Genomic DNA, 19,709 nt, shown 5'->3' with positions numbered 1-19,709 from the left:
AGTTGGTGTAAAAGCATCTTGCCTGGGGCCAAGTGCCCCTTCCACACTTGCTTTAGCTGTGGAAAAAAGCAGGGAAAGCTGTTTTTTGTGTGGGTACCCTTCACATCTCAGTGTTTGTGATCTTGGGAATTCTCTTGGACCTGGAACAATGGCAGATTATCTGTTGTCATGGGATTTGTACCTGGAGATTTTTTTGGTCTTTGTTTAAATCTTCCTTGAAAGTACAACTGATAGAAAACAATGTAAAAAAAAGGAAAAAAAAAAAAGACAAAAAGGCCATACGAAGAAAAAAAGGGAGGAAAAAGAGAAAAAGGAGAAAAAAGAGAAAAAAAAGACAGAAAAACAGTAAAAAATGAGACCAATAATAAAAAAGAAAGAAACAAGAAAAAAGAGAAAAAAAACACAGAAAAACAGGAAAAAATGAGACAAATAATAAAAAAGAAAGAAACAAGAAAAAAGAGAAAAAAGAAAACGAGAACGAAAAAAGAAAAAAGAGGAAAAAAGGAAGCAGAAAGAAAAAAAGAAAAGGAAAAAAGAAAGAGAAAACAGAAGGAACAGAAAAGACAGGAAAAAAAATAAAACCAAAAAAGTATTATCCTCACTCCGCTCACGAGCAAAGGGCCGCTCTGATCCGCCGCAAGGACTACAACTCCCGTGCCGCCCCGCGCGGCGCGCAGGAGTGACGGCAGACGTAAGGGGGCGTGGCCCCGCGCTGATTGGCTGCGGCGGTGTTCTCTAAAGGCGGTGCGCGCGCAGAGCGGGAATCGGTGATGGCGGCGGGTCCTGCCTTTGTCTGTGAGAGCTGGCGGGGGGTGCGGGAGAGCGGGGTCTGGGGATCCCCTCGGGGGCTGCGGGGAGCGCGGCTGGGGGGGGAAAGGCTGGAGGGCTCGGGAGGGTTTAGCGCGGGGGTTCGAGGGTTCCCGAGGGTCAGAGCGCAGGGCCTTTGAACCGTCTTGGGGGCCGCGGGACCCGGGGGCCTCCCAAGAACCCGGAAGGGTGATTCGATTGCCGATAAAGTCCCTCGGAAAAAAAAAATCAGAACCACCCAACGAAAAAAAGAACCCTGAAAAAAGGAAAAGTGAGAAAAAGGTGAAGGAAAAACTGCAAGGGTCAGGATGATTTTATTGCTTTGGTTCGGTTTTTCCTTGTTCTCCTCCTTCTCAGATTCTTTGCTGCCCTCCTTTACAAAAGGTTCTTCTGCTGTTCTGTGGTTTTGTGGTCCGTTAGGGGCTTTTAGGGGTCCCTAAGGAGGTTTTTGAGGGTCTCTGAGGGGATTTGGTTTCCTGAGGGGACTTAGGGAGGTGGTTGAAGGTCCTTGAAGGGGTTTGGGAATCCCTGAGGGAGTTTTGGAGACTCCGAGGGAATTGGGAGGTCATGGGAGGCTTTGGAAAAGTGACTTTGAAGGAGTTTTGTGGGTTTCTAGGAGGGTTTCAGAAGTCCCAGACGGTTTTGAGGGTCCCTGAGGGGGTTTTTGGGGTCCCTGAAAGGGCCTGGGGGGTCCCAAGTGGGTTTTGCAGGTCACTGAGAGGGTTTAGGGGGTCCTGGAGGGGGATGAGGTCTCTGAGGGGATTTGTGGGGTCTTTAAGGAGGTTTTGATGGGTCCAGAGGTGGATTTCTGAGGGGATTTCAGGGGTTTTGAGAGGATTTTATGGGGTCTCTGTGTCGGCAAACCAACCCCAGGGAAAGGGGATCCCAATTCCCCCCCCGAACCGCAGAGACCCCCAAAACTCAGCAGACAGAGACCCCACAGGGAGGGGGGCTGGAGGGTCCCCTAAAGCCCAGCAGTGGGGTTCAGGGGATCTCCCAGCCCTCAGGGGAGGGGTCCTGTGGGTGCCCCCCAAAATACAGGGGGGAGATGTACCACATCTGGGGATCCCAGTGCCCCCAGTATTGCCCAGTGACCTCCCAGTGACCCTCAGTATGGCCCAGTAACCCCCTCAGTGACCAGCCAGTGTGTCCCAGTGACCTCCCACTGCCACCCAGTATGGCCCAGTGATCCCCCAGTATTGCCCAGTAACCTGTCTGTGTCTCCCCTTGTGTCCTGGTAATCCCCCAGTACCTCCCCAGTCCCTCCCAGTGCCCTCCCAGCATCCCTCAGTAACCTTCCAGTCCCTCCCAGTGCCCCCTGGTTCCCCAGTGTGTCCCAGTATCCCCCAGTAATCACCCAGTGCCCCCCAAATCCCCTCAGCTGTCCCCAGTGTGTCCCCAGATGCCCTTGGCCTTTCTGTGAGCGTGGGGGGGGCGGTTTTGGGGTCATAGGGTCCAATGGGGGGGCTCCTGGGGTGAGATGGAGGGTTGGGGACATTAGGGATGGGGTTTGGGGACAGTGGGGAGGGGTTTATGGACAGTGGAATTGGGGGTGTCAAGGAGGGAATAATGGCCATGGAGAGGCCCTGGGGATGCTGGAGACACCAGGGTTATCTTGGGGTGTCAAGAGGGGAATTAGGGACACCAAGAGGGTCGTGGGGACACCAAGGGGGATCTCAGGGTTCACCTGCTTGTGGTGCAGCCCCTCCTCTCCCACCCCAGGCTCTATTAACCACTCCCAAATGTTCCCTAACCCCCATTTTCCCTTTAATCCCCTCCACACACAGATCCCTTTGACCCCCAATGCCTCCAAGACCCCCAAATCCCCACCCAAACTCCCCAGATCCCCCCAAATCTCCCACAGCCCCCCCTCAAATCCCTTCCAACACCCCCAGAGAAGGATCACCCACACCCTGGGACAGGAACACAGTGGGCTGTACTGGGGGCACTGGGCTGTACTGGGAGGGCACTGGGGGGGTGTGCTCAGATGTCTCAGGACAAGGTGGCCCAGCTCCAGGAGAGATCCCGGGAGCAGTGAGGAGGTACTGGTCTGTGCTGGTCTGTGCTGGTCTGCACTGGTCTGTACTGGTTTGTACCCCCAATCCCCCCAGGCCCCTGAGTTGGTCCTGCTGCCCCTTGAGTATTTCCAGATCTTGCAGAACCAGGCATTTCATCAGCAAATGTGCAGGTGACACCAAGCTGGGGGTGTGTTGATGTGCTGGAAGGCAGGAGGGCTCTGGAGAACAAGTGGTGTGAGGAGAGGCTGAGGGAGCTGGGGGTGTTGAGGCTGGAGAAGAGGAGGCTCAGGGGAGACCTCCTGACTGTCTGCAAGTCCCTGCCAGGAGGTTGGAGCCAGGTGGGGATGGGGCTGTTCTGCCAGGAAGCAGCAGTAGGACAAGAGGGCTGGGTCTGGAGCTGTGCCAGGGGAGGTTTAGGTTGGATATTGGGAAGCAATTTTTTGCTGAGAGAGTAATCAGGCCTTGGAATGGGCTGGGCAGGGAGGGGGTGGAGTCAGCGTCCCTGGAGGTGTTGAAGGTGAGAGTGGATGTGGCATCAGTGCCATGGTCTGGGAAGCACAACGGGGTTGGATCAGGGGTTGGACTTGATGATCTCGGAGGTCTTTTCCAACGTGTCTGATTCTGTGATTCTCTGATTGCCATTCCTATGGCAGCACATGCTTGAGGCTCCATCCCCAGGGTGATAGAGATGTCTGTCCATGTCGATCTCCAAGGTTAGTCTGTAAATGTGTGGTGTTAGAAAAGCAGGCTGAGTTGTGGGCTGGTTGTAGAAGGAGAAAGAAGCCCAGAGGCCAGTGCAAGCAGGCAGCCCTGAGCTTGCACCTGATGTCCCCTCCCTGCAGGTTCCTGTCCTTGAGCCCAGGCCCTGAGGTGAGGCTGAGAAGTGGCACGGAGGTGAGCCCAGAGCTGTCCCTGAGGTGAGGCTGAGAATAAGTGCAAGGCAGAGGTGCTGCTGAGGAAGGAGAGCCCTGTGGTGGGGAAGACAAGAAGCCGTGAGAGCCCCGAGCAGGTGCTGTGTCCATCCCCTGTGTGCCAGGTGAGCTGGGGCTTTGCTGCAGAGCTGCGGGCGCTGATTTGAGCGTCTCCAAGTGCTGAGATGGTGGGCACCCAGGAACACAAACTGTGCCTGGCCACGGAGCCTGCAAGGAGGAGCAGAGACAGCAGTGGCAGTGTGGGGGTCCAGGTTGTGCCTGTGCCTTCCCCTGCAGGCCCTGGCTGTCCCTGCTGGGCCCCTGTCCATCCCCATCAGGTCCCTGCCCGTGCCCCCGGGCTGAGCTCCCCCCAGGAAGTGCCGTGGAGCTGAAGCTGCTGCCATCCCCCCCTGCAGCCGCTGCCCCAGCCAAGGGAGCAGCAAAGGCAGGGCCAGGAGCAGAGGCAGCAGCAGGGGAGCCCTGGGGGGCCGGGAAGCTCTTGTGTGGGTCAGGAAAGAGGCGCTGGGCACGAGGCCGGGGCTGTGCTGAGCAGGCCCAGCCCTCACATCCCCCCAGCCAACGCCGGCTGCCCGGGGGGCTTGGGAGGGACCCCCAGCCCGTGTGCCCCACACTGAGCTGGCAGAGAGAGAGCCAAGGGACAGGGCCACAGGCAGGGCCACGGGTGAGGGACAGGCAGGGCCATTGCAGGGCCACGGTGAGGGCACAGCCTGTGGCAGCAGAGCTGCCCAGGGCCGGGGGCAGCCGGGGTTGTTGGTACCAGCCAGTGGTGGGGCCGAGCAGAGCACGAGGCCTCTTGCAGAGCCCTGGAGCAGCCTCCCACTTGCCAGCCCTGCCCTGGTGGGGTGACACTGTCCCCTCCCTACAAGACAGTCTCCCTGAAATTTTCAGGGGGACCTTTTGTGTCTATTCCTGGTTGCTGATTCCTTCTGGGGACCTGAGGGAGCCTCTTCAATCCCATCCATGGGGCACAATCTCCTCTCCAGAGCTTGACTCCTTGTAGACTTTGAAGTGAAATCTGTGCTGGCAGCTGCATCCTGAGCCCAAAGGCAGTTTGAGTCCCTGAGTGCTGATCCATCCTGGGGACCCAAGGGATCCTCTGCCATTCCATCTGTGCAGCAGGAGTCACGCTCCTGCCCTTGACTCCATGCAGAGGAACGAGTTCCATCTTTCTGTTTGGGAGAAGCCAGATGCTGCCCCTGGACCATCAGAAGTGGTGCTGAAGCCTCTTTCAGCCCAGCCCCGGGTGCAGTTTTCTCATCCCCTCACTGAGTGCCCGCTGCCCCAGCCGGCACTGACCAACCAGGGTGTTTGGCACACTTGGTTTGGTGGTTTGGAGAAACAGCCTTGAACTGGCAGGGGGCCAGAGAACCTCCAGTAACAGCCCTGGAGAGTTTTAAATGATACTACATTAATACAGCTTTTGATTAGAATATAGCAACTCAATCAAGTGCTCATGAAATGACCTCACTTCCATCATCCTCCCAATTAAACACATTTTTTTGGGCTGAATCTACCTAAATCTCAGTGGTTTGGGTTTTTCTGGACTGAATCTTGGTGTTTTGGAGGTATTTATGGTCACAGGATGCCCAGTGAGTTCTAGAAATGGACTTGGGCAAGAGGAACCCCCAAGCCAACGCGCTCAGCCCTTGTTTTCCCCCCCATCAGGATTTGTCCTTCCCAAAGCTTGGTCGGATGGAGGAGGAGGCTGCAAGGAAGAGGAAGATGCCTTGGGCCCCCCAGGCAGGTGAGGAGGAAGTCAGTGTCCCTTTGGGCAGGTGTTGTGCTGGCTCTGTCAGCCCAGCATGGCCCCGGCTGCAGGACAACCCCGCTGGCGCCGCCGTCCTGCCGGGGCCGGAGTTGGGGGGATGTCCTTGGCCTTCCCTGTGGGCCGGAGGCAAATCCCCTGCCTGTCCTTCTTGCTTCCTGCCCCAGGCCCCGAGCTGAGGAGGGAGAGCGCGGAGGACAAATCCCCCCGTGAGACCCTGGTGGGAGAGGCCGTTTTGAAGGGCTCCCCGGCGCAGGAAGGCAGCAGGGAGGAAAAGGGCCGGAGATCCCCCCGCAGGAGGGGCTCCAAAGCCAGCCCAGGGTGCTCTGAGGAGGAAAGAGCCAGCCTGTGCCGGGAAGGTGGCAGGAGCTTGAGCAGGAACTCCAAGGTCGTGGTCCCAAGGCAACATCCCACTAGAAAGAAGCCCTTCCAGTGCTTGGAATGTGGGAAGAGTTTCAGGAACAGCTTCCACCTGATCCGGCACCAGCACATCCACACAGGGAAACGGCCCTACATGTGTAGGGAATGTGGGAAGAGCTTCAGAGACAACTCTGATCTCCTCAGCCACCAGCGCATCCACAGTGGGGAACGACCCTACACATGTGAGGAATGTGGGAAGAGCTTCAGTGACAGCTCCAACCTCCGCACCCACCAGCACATCCACACTGGGGAACAGCCCTACAAGTGCTCAGAATGTGGGAAGAGGTTTCAGACCAGCTCACATCTCCTCGTGCACCAGCGGACGCACACGGATGAGAGGCCCTTCCGCTGCACCGACTGCGGGAAGGGTTTCAAACAGAATGGCAACCTCATCACCCACCGGCGCATCCACACCGGGGAGAGGCCCTACAAGTGTGGGAAGTGTGGGAAGAGCTTCACTCAGAGGTCTACCTTGAACAGACACCAACAGACCCACCAGTAAGGGAAGCCCTACAATTGCCCCGACTGTGGGAAGAGCTTCAGCTGCTGCTTCCACCCTGAATAAACCCCCTGATGTTGAGGCAACCCCTGGAGTCCAGTGACTGTCAGTCCATCCCTTTCAACCCCTTTCACAGGGGCAGGTTCTTCCAACAGAACCCTTCTTGAGGGTGTGTGGAGTTTCCTGCCTTGGCTGGGGCCCCACCAAGGTCACTGCTGGAGGGGGAGTTACATCCATCTCAAATTAAGAACTATTGCTTTTAAGCCAACTTTAGTAGAATTTCTTCAACAATTTCTTTAGGGTAGAACACTGTCTTATCCTGTACTCCTGGTAGTTTTAGTGTTTGTATTGTGCAGTAAATAATTCTGATGAAGATCCTTTGTTTGATCATTTGGAACCCTAAATAAATTCCTTTTTATCAATAGATCTGATTTGCCATCGTTAAAAGCTGGGGGACAAAAGTGGTTCAGTCACACCTCTGTAATTTCTCTAAACTGAAACTGTTGGCATAATCCAACTCTGAGATTGGATTCAGCAGCCCCCAGCACCTCACAGTAAGTTGGGAGCTCAGGGGGGGCACCCCCTCTTTTCCAACCCCTCCTGTGCCCAAAGACCCCCATGGGGCCATCGGACCTACCAGACAATCCCCCCTTTTCTACCCTTCTCCCTGTTCCTCCCACTTTCCCATTGTTCCCTCAATCCCCAGTTTCCCCCCCCAAGAAAGTTTTGGGGTCCCAAACACTACTTTTTGCCTCCTCTCTTGTGGATGCTGAGGGAGAAAATGAGGCTGCACACACAGAGTTCCATTGCGGGACTTGTCCGCCGACATTTTTCCGTGTCCCCTTTTATTCCTCTTCTCTCATGAGCAGCACCCCGTGTTTGTCTTTTAGTCCACCAGAATTCCCAGCATGGCCCCAAAGCAGTGCCCTGATCCCACACATTCCCCTCCCCTCATGTGCTGGCTGTGTTCAGCCACCAGAGAAAAACACAGGCTGGTCATGCAGGCTGGTTAAAGAGCATTTCCACTTGGAGAAACAACCTTCTCTCTCTCCAAGCACTCAGCCAAGGTCCATCCTCCCTTTGCATTCCCATGAACTCAGGGCAGGTGCAGAGTGACTCCGCTTGGTCCCACCTCTGCCCCTGTTTTGTTTGGACACGCAGAGTTCACGGCCAAGAGGGCCAGGACCCGGGCTCCTTGTCTTGGGGCTTGTCCCATGTACTTCCTGAGGACTTGGAATATTGAAACCAGGCAGATTCTGAACCCCTGCTCCTGATGCTGCCACAGTGCCCACACACTGGCCCTGCAGGCATGGCCTGCACTGAATGGCCAGTGCAGCAGGAGCCGTGGCTGCGGCAGCTGCCGGGATTGCTGCAGAGATGATCCAAGCAATCAGCCACCCACTGAGGATTTCTGCATTTCACAGTTTCCTTAATTCACTGTATCCTGCCTCATCCTCCCAGCTTCTGCTTAGGTTCCCTGGGAGCCACAGTCTGGCTCTTCTGCCCATGGGAATTATTAATGATCAATGGAGGGTAGATACATTTTGATCTGTGCTACAACTAAAATAACAAGGATTACTCACAGGGATGTTAAAGGCATTGTCAGTCACATGAATCACAATGTCAGGTGCAGCCAAGAAGGCATCTGAGTGACAGGGACACACCATGGCTGAGTCATTAAGCCAGTCAGAAAGAGTTAGTAGAGACAGTGAATTCCCCCTAGAACAGTGTCTTCCCGATGGGACATCCGGGCAGGGCTTGCTCTGCTCAGCATTCCCTGCCTACTCCCGGGATTCTTGAGGGACAGCCTGGTAAGTCCTGGCCGAGGGAGACCTGCCATCACCCTAAGTCCTGGCAAGGCTGCTGCCCGTCTCCTGCCCCAAAGAACTGTGCCCCTGGGGGACTTCTCTGCCAAAGGGCAGCCAAAGCCAAGGGGCACTGAGGTCTGCCCTCTTGCAGGCGGCTGTTGTGAGCAGCAGCTGGAGCAATTGGTGGCAAGACTTGGCATCTGTCAGAAGGCAGAAGCTGTTGCTCCTTCCTGGCATGATTTTGGGGTGGAAGTGATTAACAGCAGCACAAAACCCCCATCAGCTCCATCCCTGAAGATCCACCACACGAGGCCCTGTATTGCTTCAGCTTCTGCTCCTTCCTTTGTTGTCCTCAAGTGCTGGACGTAGAGTTTAGAAGCCCATGCCCGTGTTTTGAAGGTGCCTGCGTGGAGGAGAGGTTGAGCAGCTGCAGCCCGAGGCTGGTGTCCCAGCAGAGTCTCTGAGGATAGCACCAGTGGCGCTGGCTGGGGACACCTGAGTGTGGAAGGTGTGTCCAGCCTCAAGCAGGGCCACTGAAGTCAGTCAGGATGTCAGGCTGCAGCTGGAGCTGCCAAGGGTTGCTGTGAGGCTGGGGAGTCACTGGAAAGCTGTGGTGGCCACTTGCCCTGAAGCCTTTTGCCAAAGCGGATGCAACTGTGCCCACAGTCTGCCCATTTTTGGTGTCCTGGCGGGTGTGGGTGCCTGGGTGAGGAGGCCCAGGCGTTGTGGGTGCTGCTGCTCCTGGGCAGCCTCTGGTGCTGTTGTCTGTGGGGCGGAGCCGCTTGGGCAGCAGCGAGTGCACAGGCCTGCCCGAGGAGCCCAGCGCCCTGCCCGTGGTGGCAGCAGCTCTGTGGGCCCAGAGCTCTGGCTCAGAGGGGTGTTGGCCACAGCCCCGTGGCCTGGGCAGCCGTGGGGGCCCGGGCTGGCCACCAGCCCTGCCTGTGCCACTACCCCTCGCTGGCAGCACCCGGCAGACATGCCCTGGCAGGGCCCCCTTGCCCTCCTTGTCCCCAGCCAGGCCAGCCTGGCCACCTTGGGGGTGTGCCCACCCTGCTGCTGAGGCCTGGCCTCCAGGGCTTCTGCCACAGGGCTGGGAGAGGCCTCGGGAAAGCACCAGAGCAGCTGGCTGGCAGGGAAGGAGGTGGCTGCCTGGGGGCTGCTTATGGCCTCTGCCCCCCAAGTCCTGGGGGCTTTTCCCTCCACCCTGCCCCTCGGGGCCTGCTCCCAGTATGTCCCCTTGCAGCCTTCTGCCACCCACCCCCTCACAGATTCCCCTCAAGGCTTCCTGCTCCCTTGTCCCATCAGGGCCTCCACAGCACCTCACCCCTTCCTGGCCTCCCAGCGCCCCCTCCCCTGCTGGTCTTTTGCTGTCACGCTGCACAGCGGGGCAAGTGTTGCTGAGCATGGGGAGCCCTTTTCTCCTCTTCCCCAAGGCCCTGTGCACACTGGGCACCAAAAAAACCTCCTGGGCTTCTGTGTGTGATAACATGGATGTAATATTCCCATGCTGGGCTCATAGGAGGTGCTTGCAGGGAAGAGGCATCTTCCCCACAGGCTCAGGTGGCCCCAGGAGATGGAGCTTCCTGCATCAGTTCCCCACAGAGCTGCAGCAGCACAGGCAGACACTGCCCTGTGGAAAAGGCCGGGTCTTCCACGCCCTGCACAGCCAGTCTTGGAGCTGCTGGAATCTGCAGTAGGGAGCCATCTGTACTGCTCTCGGCACGTAGCAGTGTTGAATTGCCAGGCCTGCCACGGCGAGTCTGATGTCTTCTGTCATGTCTCTACAGGCTGGAAGAGGCAGCAACGGAGACTACCAGAATGGGAAGAATGAAGTTCTCCGTACAGCTCTGATGATGTGGAGCGTTTGACAGGCCAGGTCTGAGATGGCAGGGTTGTCATCAGTGATGCCTTGAAGGGCTGAAAGAGAAAGGAAGAGAGCCAAGGTGAGAGGCCAGGGGTGTGGGGACGTGAGGAGTCCCTCCTGCCAGGGCCATCCCAGCCAGCTCTTGCCATGGCCAGGAGGGAACAGGGCCCAAGGGGATCAGCTGGAAGGTGCCCTCGCTCACCCTGGCAGATGAGCTGCAGCTCTGGCTGCTCCTGCTTCATGGACCTGGCGGCGATCCCTGGGAACACAGAGCCTGTCAGGCCCCAGAGGCACAGGTCCCCCGCAGCGGCGCTGCCAGCCCGGCCACACGGCCTCCTGCCCTGGCAGGGCTGAGCCCGGGGCCTTCCCGCATGGGGACGCCCCAGGGCTGGGCTGGCACAGGGCGGCAGCAGGCACCAGGCCACTCGGGGCTCCACATGCCCTGGGCTGCATCCTGCTGCCGCTGCAGCAGCCGGGGCTGGGGCCGAGCTGCAGCGGGGTGGGGAGGGACCCCGGCCTTGTGGCTCACCCAGAAACTTGATGGCCAGCTTTCGCAGGGGCTCCTCTGGGCTCTCCAGGAACGGCAGGGCCTGGCGCACGTACTGGCCCACTCGGCTCCTGTCCTTTTCCAGCTGCAAAGAGCGCCAGGGCAGAGAGGGAAGGCTCGGCTCAGGCTCTGCCCCTTGGCCGGGCACTCCCTGCCCCCAGCACGGGGCTCCCCTGCCCACAGAGCCCTGAGGCCTGGCCAGCAACTGCTGGGGCCGGGCTTTGGGGGGAGCAGAGGGCTGGGTGCTCCTGGGGAGCCGTGGGGCGGCCCTACCCCACAGCCCAGCTGGACCGGGGCTCCATGGCAGCCTGGCTGCGGGGCAGGGGAGCTTGGAAAAGAGCCCGCATGCCCCAGGGAAGGGAGCAGTGTGTGGGGCACAGGCTGGTGTCTGTGGGTGCAGCAGTGGACACAGGCACCCTGCCAGCCCCACACATTGGGCATCAGGGGCTGGGGCTTTGGGGCCGTCCTTACCAGGCACTCGGGAAACCTCCACGGCTGCTCCATGGTCACCAAGTCCTCAAGATCTCTCCACTTCAGGAACCTGGCTGCACCAAACAGTGCTCTCCAAGAGGCCTGCACAGCAACAGAGAGCGGGCCATGGCACCGCAGCCCAGGGCACAGCACCCACATCCCTGTGCCAAGGCCAGGAGGAGGCTGCAGGCGACCATGGGCCAGGGCAGGAGGCACAGCAGCCTCCTGCCATGGGGACACCAGAGCCCACGAGTCCTCACCTCTGCCACACGCTGGTTCTCATTGTGCCAGTTGAAGTAGAATGGCACCAGACTCAGGTACACGTGTGGCTTTAGGCTCTTGCTCCTCTCTGTCGCCTCCATCAGCTCCCAGAAGAGGAGCATGGAGAGCTGCTGCAGCTGGCTGTGCTCCTGGTGCAAAGGAAGAGGAAAAGACCTCAGCACTGGCTTCTCCAGGCCCACCGGGGCACAGGCCTGAAAAGACACTGGGCCCAAAGTTTCCTGGCAGCACTCAGTGCCCACGATGAGGGGCACAGAGCCTTACATTGTCAAAGAGTGGCCGCAGCGCCTCAAGCAACTTCAGGGCAGTAGGGGTGGATATTTTGACGATTTGGAAGTGCAGCACGTTGATGAACGCGGAGAGGGTCATCTGAACTGTGTCTGTGTCTGCATCCTGCAGTAGCTCCAGGAGGCTTTCATTCAGGCTCCGGATGCTCTTAGCCTGTGTGGAACACAATGCTGTGGTGCAGCCCCACGCTGCTGCCACGGGGCCCAGAGGCCAAAGGTGCATCCCAAAGGAGTCGGGCAGCTGAACGGGGAGGAGGAGAGCTGGGAGCAGCTGCCACAGCTGCCAAAGGCCAGCCAAGGCCAAGCTACTGCCTTGCACAGCCGCACGCTGCCGGCCCGGCTTCAGCCCCTGCCCCCTGCTCACCATTGCGGGATCCCTGCTGAGCACCACCAGGCCTCGGAGCGCCAGGCGACGCCTCTCCGGGCACTGCCTGCGCAGGTGCCTGGAAATAATCTGCAGGACGCTGGGCCCACATTGTCTGGGGTTCAGGCAGTGCAGGACCTGAAAGGCAGGGAGCAGTGACGGGGTGCCCGGCCGGCAGGAGCCCAGACCCGCCCGGGGCTGGGCCCAGGCAGCAGCACAGGGTGCAGGCACCGTCCCGGGCGGCTGCGGCTGTGAGAGGGCAGAGAGGGGGAGGCAGCTGGGCCAGGCAGCGCTCGCCATCAGGCTCACCTCCACCAGGAACGCCAGGGCAGGCAGTTCCCACAGGGGCTCTCCCCTGCTGAGCCGCGGGAGCAGGCTGACGGCGATGCTGCGACCAAAGGAGCGGGAGACACGGCACAGCTCCCTGCAAGGGGGAATAAAGGTGCCAGAGACCCTGAGCCAGGTGGGCAAAGCTCTCCTGGGACTGACTCACACAGGCCTGGTCTTTGGCCACCAGCCCAGGAGAGGACGTGGGCACTTTGGGAGGTGGGTCCTCCTGTGCAGCCGCCCCTCTCCGCCTTTTCCACTCTGCTCAGCCATCCCTGGCTGCCAAGGCCCTCTGGCCCAGCAGCACGGGCACTGTGAGGGGTGGCCTGTGCACAGGGCAGAAATGACCTGTGGGGGTGTGGGGCAGTGGGGAGAAAGGGCTCTCACCTGGCCAGCAGACCCACTGCATAGTGGTGGCTGTCAGCCTTGAGGAGCATGTCCCAGCCACACTTGCGACCGATCACCATCAACACGTCCTCATCCAGCAGCTGGCGCAGCAGGGCTTTAACAGTCTGCACTGCAAACCTGTGTGCAGAGCACAGCCCAGGTCAGGCACAGAGCCCTGGCCCCAGCCCCGAGGGCGTGGCAGGGAGAGGGGACTGGGATGGAGCACCTGTTGGGGTTGGGGGGAAGGCTGCGCTGCTCCCGGCATCGCCTCCAGAAGGTCTCGACCTCCTCTGACATCTCCTCTGTGCTGATGAAAACTTGGAAGAGCAGAGTCAGAAGGAGGCGGGGGAAATTGTCCTTCACTGCACTTGGGCACCAGGAGTGGGACAGCTGGAGGATCTCCCAGAGTGCCACAGTTGCCTGCCAAAGACAAAGCACCCAGAGACAGCTCTCAGGGCCCAGATGTCCATGTGGCAGGGCCCAAGCGTAGCAGGGACAGGCCAGAGGAAACACAGGGGGATCCCCCAGCCTGGTGTCCCTGAACCTGCCCCTAAGGCAGGCCTGCAGCCCAGTGCCTGGGGCAGGGAGAAGCAGTGGTGAGGGAGGATGGAAAGGCATCCCAGAGGCAACCTGGGGCCAAGCAGAGGTCAGCTCAAGAAACTCACAGCCAGGGCAAAGACATCCCTCTCATCCCCATCAGAGGTGCGTCTCCTGTGCGCTGGCCAGTATTCCAGCACACAGAAGAGGATCTGCAGCACCGGCTCCTTAGTCCGTCTGAAGGAGATGAGCGTCTTCCACATGGTGCGAGCAGCTCTGTGGAGTCACAACTCTGGCTCAGGGGGGTCTGGGACACAGCGCTGTGGCCTGGGCAGCTGCGGGGCCCAGGTGACAGAGCCACGGTGCCTTGTGGGGCAGGGAGGCAGGCTGGCCTTAGGATTGGAGGCTGACATGCCAAAGCTGGCCAAGAGAGGAGCTGGAGTGTCTGGGAAGTCTCCATGTCTCTGGCACACCATTTGGGACAGGCTGTCCAGGGGGATGGGGTCTAAAGGCAGGTGAGCCCTCAAGGCAGGTGGGCCCCATACCTGTCACAGGCTGGGGCAGAGCGCAGCAGGGTCACTGCAACATCCGTGGGGTGTGCCTCGGTCAGCAGGACAAGAGTCTTGTCCAGCCTGTGCTCAGCAGACACATTGGACGTGAGCCACTGATGGATGCACCTGACTATGGCCGGCACCTGGAGGGGACACGGGGGACAGTTGGAGAGCTGCCAGAGCCAGTAACTTGCTCAGCTTCCCCCAAGAATTGCTCCCCTTGCCACCACACTCTGCTGGTCTCAAAGGCTGAGGGGACCCAGAGCAGCCGACGTGAGGGGCCACAGCATCCCTGGGGGACTGGAGCCCTGGCCACAGGCTGCTTACTTGCTTTGCTTTGTAGACACCGTTCTCCACAAGCAAATCCAGCAGGGCAGCGCTGGTCTGGGCATTGAAGAGGTCCAAGTTTGCCGTGTCCCCAGTGGCCATGAAAGTGGCCTCTTCGTGCCAAATGCACCTGATGAATCTGCAAACCAGCTACAGGAGAAAGGCAAGGAAGAGAGAGGGATGTCCCCTGGAGGGCCGCGACAGCGGTGCTGGGCTGAGCAGTGAGAGCAGGCCCAGCCAAGGCGGGGATGGCTGCAGGTACCTGTGCTGCCCTGCGGAAGCGGCCACGGGCACGGAGCTGCTCTTCTGTCCGCTCCTGGCCTGCATCTGGCAAAGAGCGAGCGCGCTCAGAGCTGAGGGTGTGTGGGAGAGGCCGGAGAACACAGCCCAGGCCTGGGCTCCAGGAGCAGGCAGGGCCAGCCTCGGGATGCCCAGTGGATGGAGCACGGCTGCCAGGAGATCAGCCCCAGCCCCTCTGCCCCCCTCCCTTTCCCTGGGCATGTCCAGATGGGATGGGACAGGATGAGGCCAAGGGGGCTGCAGCCACCAGCCCTGTGGCCCAGCTCCAGCACTCACCCTCCTGCGGGGGCTGCACCTGCTGCACCTCTTCAGGCTGCTGTGTTGGAGCAGCCCCAGGGCTTTCCTCCTTCTCCTCCTCCTTCACCCAGGCCAGCTTGGGCACCGTGGGGGGTCTCTGCTGCATGTCTCTGTCTGGCGTTATGGACACCTGCAGCAGAGATGCCATGGAAAAGCTTTGGCTCCTCAAGTCCTGCAGTCGTGCCTTGAAGGCAGCTGCAAGAGAGAAGCCTGGGAAATGCCTCGCCTCATCCAGTCCCACTGTCTGGCCTTGAGGGCACCTGCCCCAGGGACTGGAGATGCCTTGAGCAGCCCCAGGTCCCCAGGTCCCACAGTCTGGCCTGGAAGATGCACAGGGGAGAGGTGGAGAGCTTCCAGAGTTAGATACTTGCCCAGCTTCCCCTGAGAAATGCTTCCCTTCCCAGCACACTGTGCCAGCCTCAAAGGCTGAGGGGGCCCAGCGCACCCAGCTTGGGGGGCCACAGGCTGCTTACTTCAGCAGAGACAGCTCTCTCCTCAAGAAAGTCCAGGCTGGGGGTATCGGCCAGGCGCTGAACAGGCGAGGTATCAGTGCCTGCCACGCCCTCCGTCGTTGTGGCGTCGGCCTCCTCCGTGAGACCAGGCAGCACAGAGTCACAGTGTGACACATCATCGATTGACGTGGTGTCCCAGTGGGTTGTGTGATCACTGGTTGTGGTGTCACACTGTGCTGGGACAGCAGTCGACGCGGTGCTGACATCAGGCTTTGTCAGCTGGGTCAGGATGGTGTCAGGCTGGGCCTGGACATCAGCTGGTGTGACCCTGGACTTTCTACGCCGACTGCCCATGAATTTCATAAATGTCTGCAGGAGAAAGAAGGGCAGGGAAGAGAGGGATGTCCCCTGGAGGGCTGGGACAGCGGTGCTGGGCTGAGCAGTGAGAGCAGGCCCAGCCAAGGCGGGGATGGCTGCAGGTACCTGTGCTGCCCTGCGGAAGCGGCCACGGGCACGGAGCTGCTCTTCTGTCCGCTCCTGGCCTGCATCTGTCAAAGAGCGAGCGCGCTCAGAGCTGAGGGTGTGTGGGAGAGGCCGGAGAACACAGCCCAGGCCTGGGCTCCAGGAGCAGGCAGGGCCAGCCCCAGGGTGCCCAGTGGATGGAGCATGGCTGCCAGGAGATCAGCCCCAGCCCCTCTGCCCCCCTCCCTTTCCCTGGGTATGTCCAGACGGGATGGGACAGGATGAGGCCAAGGGGGCTGCAGCCACCAGCCCTGTGGCCCAGCTCCAGCACTCACCCTCCTGCGGGGGCTGCACCTGCTGCACCTCTTCAGGCTGCTGTGCTGGAGCAGCTCCAGGGCTTTCCTCCTCCTTCTTCCTCCGGAGCAGCCTGAGCAGGCTGAAGCGTCTCCCTGCCATGCCACAGTCTGGTGTCCAGGGCACCTGCAAGAGAGAAAGAGAACCTCGGAGAAACTCCGGGCCCTAAGTTGCAGAATGGCCTTGAGGCCACCTGCCACAGGGATTGGAGACACCTCGGAGAAGCTCCGGGTCTCCAAGTCCTGCAAAAGGGTCCCAAGGGCACCTGCCACAGGGATTAGAGACACCTCGGAGAAACTCCGGGTCTCCAAGTCCTGTGGAAATGCCTCGAGGTCACCTGAAAGCGAGAAAATCCTCCAAAACGCTGCGGGTCAGCAAGGCACGAGTTGGCTGCGCGGGGGCTCCGCACAGCACCGCTCTGTCCCGTCCTGTCCTGTCGCCTGCTCCGAGGAGCACTGTTGACACTGTGGCCGTGTCACCAGCAGCACCTCTGTCACCACGGGTCATAAAGGGCCCTTGGACACCCTGCCCCCTTCCATCCCACCGGCCATGCCCAGCGTGTCACAAAGGGCCCTGGGACACAGTGCCACGTGGCCTGGGGCCTACCCCAGCCCCGCCAACCTGCCCCACCTTGGAGGGAATCCTCTCTCTGAAGTATCTAATCTGGCTGGACCTGAACTGTAGGAACAGCTCAAGAAATGAGCAAACACTCCCCTCCTGTGCCTGCTCACGGCAGCACAAGGAGCCCCCTCGGCCACCGACTCTGTCGCAGTGGGAAGGGCACGGGGCCTTCCACACAAGCTGGCACGGCCTCCTTGGGAGAAGTGCTGGCTGGTGGCCATCCTAAACAGGGGGGCTGACACCGAGAAGGAAGGTGTGGGCAAGGGCACCAATGCTGCTGGCAGCCCTTTGGCCAGGGCTGTACCCAAATCAGCAGCTCTGGCAAGTCCTGGCCCAAGGAGACCTGCCACCACCCCGAGTCCTGGCAAGGGTGCTGCTCGTCTCCTGCCCCAAAGAGCTGTGCCCCTGTGTGTTAGTTCATTTGAATACATGCCCGGAATAACAACATGTACAACAGACATTCAAACACTACAAAAAATCTTTTATTGCAGTGAGAATAAAAAACTAGCAAAGAGAATCAAAAGCTAAAAAAGAATACAAAATAACTGCCTTATCAGTTGGCATTCATACAATACTATGAACGGCTTTTATTACAGTATTAACTAGTAAAAAGGGAATTAAAGGAACATTTAAAGGATATTAAAACAATACTATGAGTGGCTTTTACTACAGTATTAACTAGTAAAAAGGGAATTACAAGGATATTAAAAAAGGATATAAAACATTTGCTTTCTCAGTTGCTTCCTGTCAATAAACTGTGCTTACCCACACAGACAGGCCAGGGCTGCCAGGATCTGCAGCAGCTGGTCGGTGCCCGTGCTTAGCGGGCGTCCCCATGGAACAATACAGTCTCCATGGCAGGATGAGGATTGCTCACCCCAGCAGTCCTGACACCCCATTTTATCAGCTCTACATTACACCACGTAGGGCCAGTACCCAGTATAAGGTGATGCCTGAGTGGCAGCCAAACCCTGCCTGTTCATCACCTGATAGCAACAGTCTGTGCATGCCCTGCTGTAGGGCAAGGGGCCAGTGACCCCTGCCCACAGAATCTTCCTCTCAGCATCATCTTTCTCACCCCTATGGACGACCTCTCCCACTGTGTTTCAGGGGTATTTGTGTCCATCTTGCAGTATGGGGCCAAGCCAAGGAGGAACTCAGCTCTGATCATGGGGGACATCTCGTTGACTTGCTAAAAAACACAATGGACCTTTCAGTTAACTTGTGCAATAGAGTTACACTGTACAATACTCTGTGCTGAGCACAGGCTTGAGAACACAGAGGTGGTTTTGTTAGTGCTGAGCTTACCCAGAGCCAAGGCCTTTCCTGCCCCTCGCACAGACACACTGGGGAGGGGCTTGGGGTGTGGGGGAGGTTGGGAGGGGACATAGCCAGGACAGGTTTGGAGTGATGGAGATTGTTTTCCCATGCCACCATTCCATGGGATAGGGCCCTGCTCTCCTGGAGGTGCTGAAAACCTGCCCAACCGTGGCAAGCAGGGAATGAATCCCCTGTTTTGTTTTGCTCCTGCATGCAGCTTTTGCTTGTCCTTATTAAAGTGTCTTTATCTCAACCCACGAGTTTTCCAGCTTTTCCTCTCCCAGTTCTCTCCACTGTCCTGCTAGTGGGGGAGTGAGGAGTGGCCAGGAGGGGCTTGGGGGCTGCATGGGGTGAAACCACAACAGCCTTTGTTGGTGTCCAGGGTGGGGCTGGGAGTGTTGGAGATACTGACAGATGTGTCTGGGATGTGCTGCTGAAATTTGCAGCTGCTGGTGCTGTCTGGGGCTCCTGGCTGTGTGTCAGAGTTTGGGGCTCCTTGGTGGCTGGAACTCCACGTGAACTCGAGCTGAAGGGCCTGTGACCTGTGGGGGAGTCCAGGGTGGAGTAGAGACTCCCCTGCAGCCCAGGGAGGAGCCCACACTGGAGCAGATTTGCTGGCAGGACTTGTGACCCCTATTATCAATATGAGACTCCAATCTTTCAGTTTAAGGCGATTGCCCCATATTCTACCAATACAGGCCTTTGTAAAACGTATCCCTGTGATTTCCTTAGACTGTGAGCACCATGTGTTCATCTGCAAACACCTTAGAGAGTACCCAGGGATCTCCCAAGAAAAGATTTGAAGGCCTCAAGCCCATGACCACTCTGTAGGGACTAAGGAGCTCTGGGCTCCATGGTGTGGAGACTGAGGACAGTGCAGGGGTAGCCAGAGAGGGTTGAAGGGGGGTTTCAGAGATGAAGGATCCTTTTGTCATAGCAGGAAACAGCATGAGAAATAAAGAAACAATACCAAGTTCAGCTGGAGAGATCCAGACTGGAAACAAAGAGAACGGAGTTTCACCCTGAGGGCAATGGTCTGCTGCAACACTTCACCCAGAAGGAGTCTGGATGAGCCCAAGGCTTTGTGTGTGCAGGAAGAGCCAGGGAGGACGCAGAGATGTCAGTGCAGGAAGGTGCCAGCCAGGTGGGGCAGCCGGGGGGATGATGACAGCCTGCAGGGAAAGGGGCAGGGCATGGACACCGTAGGACAGCCTGGGCTGGAGAGGAGACAGGCATGGGGAGAAGCTGAAAGGCCCTGACACAGCCACCTTCTGCAGGCCTTTGGCCAGGGTTGCTGTCTGTGCCCCTGATGCCAGGAGGAGGGGAGTGCCCCTTGCAGCCCTGGGGCCTCATGGCCTCCTTGTCCCTGCTCAGCAGCCTGGCAGGTGCCACCCCATGGTCCTGCCCTTGGCATTGCACATCCCACATCCCAGTGCCCCAGGAAGAGCCCTGAGGAATGAGGCAGGGACAGCATCTGCCTTCCCAGGGACTGGGGGTCAGGGCTTGGTCCTCTGGATTAAGGAAACAAGTGAAGGTTTATTCAGCATCAGAGTCACCTTTCCCTTGCTTGTCCATCCTTGTCATCACTGTCTGCAGTTTTCTGCTCTAACTGGAACCTGGGGACACATTCTCAGTTATGCCCCTCAGTGGGACTCATTAGCACTAAAGGAAACTTTAGTGTTTCAATCTCACTTTGACTTTTTGAGAAGTTGT

The 19,709-nt window shown here is 58.5% G+C and overlaps 2 protein-coding genes across 2 annotated transcripts; one reads left to right on the top strand and one right to left on the bottom strand.

Annotated features, from left to right (window-relative positions):
- Window positions 1-691: 691 nt before the first annotated feature.
- Window positions 692-8,748, top strand: LOC127461939 (gastrula zinc finger protein XlCGF49.1-like). Its single transcript, XM_051770141.1, has 5 exons — window positions 692-795; window positions 3,668-3,861; window positions 5,423-5,501; window positions 5,690-6,344; window positions 8,649-8,748. Exons 3-5 carry the CDS (start codon window positions 5,450-5,452, stop codon window positions 8,746-8,748), a joined length of 807 nt encoding a protein of 268 aa, XP_051626101.1. The 5' UTR covers window positions 692-795; window positions 3,668-3,861; window positions 5,423-5,449.
- A 1,264-nt stretch (window positions 8,749-10,012) lies between these two features.
- LOC127461938 (maestro heat-like repeat-containing protein family member 6) lies at window positions 10,013-16,483 on the bottom strand. Its single transcript, XM_051770140.1, has 18 exons — window positions 16,037-16,483; window positions 15,723-15,787; window positions 15,261-15,608; window positions 14,767-14,917; window positions 14,453-14,517; window positions 14,191-14,340; window positions 13,858-14,006; window positions 13,441-13,588; window positions 13,002-13,195; window positions 12,776-12,913; window positions 12,371-12,485; window positions 12,062-12,310; window positions 11,675-11,938; window positions 11,392-11,496; window positions 11,132-11,233; window positions 10,643-10,745; window positions 10,316-10,372; window positions 10,013-10,166 (listed from the first exon to the last, which is right to left on the bottom strand). The coding sequence occupies exons 1-18, from the start codon at window positions 16,155-16,157 to the stop codon at window positions 10,060-10,062; spliced, it is 2,631 nt and encodes an 876-aa protein (XP_051626100.1). The 5' UTR covers window positions 16,158-16,483; the 3' UTR covers window positions 10,013-10,059.
- Between the last annotated feature and the right edge of the window lie 3,226 nt (window positions 16,484-19,709).

Source organism: Manacus candei, unplaced genomic scaffold (genome assembly GCF_025592945.1).
Source record: "Manacus candei isolate 608988 ecotype Guabito, Panama unplaced genomic scaffold, ASM2559294v1 h1tg000115l, whole genome shotgun sequence".
Lineage (NCBI taxonomy): Eukaryota > Metazoa > Chordata > Aves > Passeriformes > Pipridae > Manacus > Manacus candei.
The sequence above is the reverse complement of the archived record's forward strand: the minus strand, read 5'-3'. Positions and strand labels throughout refer to the sequence as shown.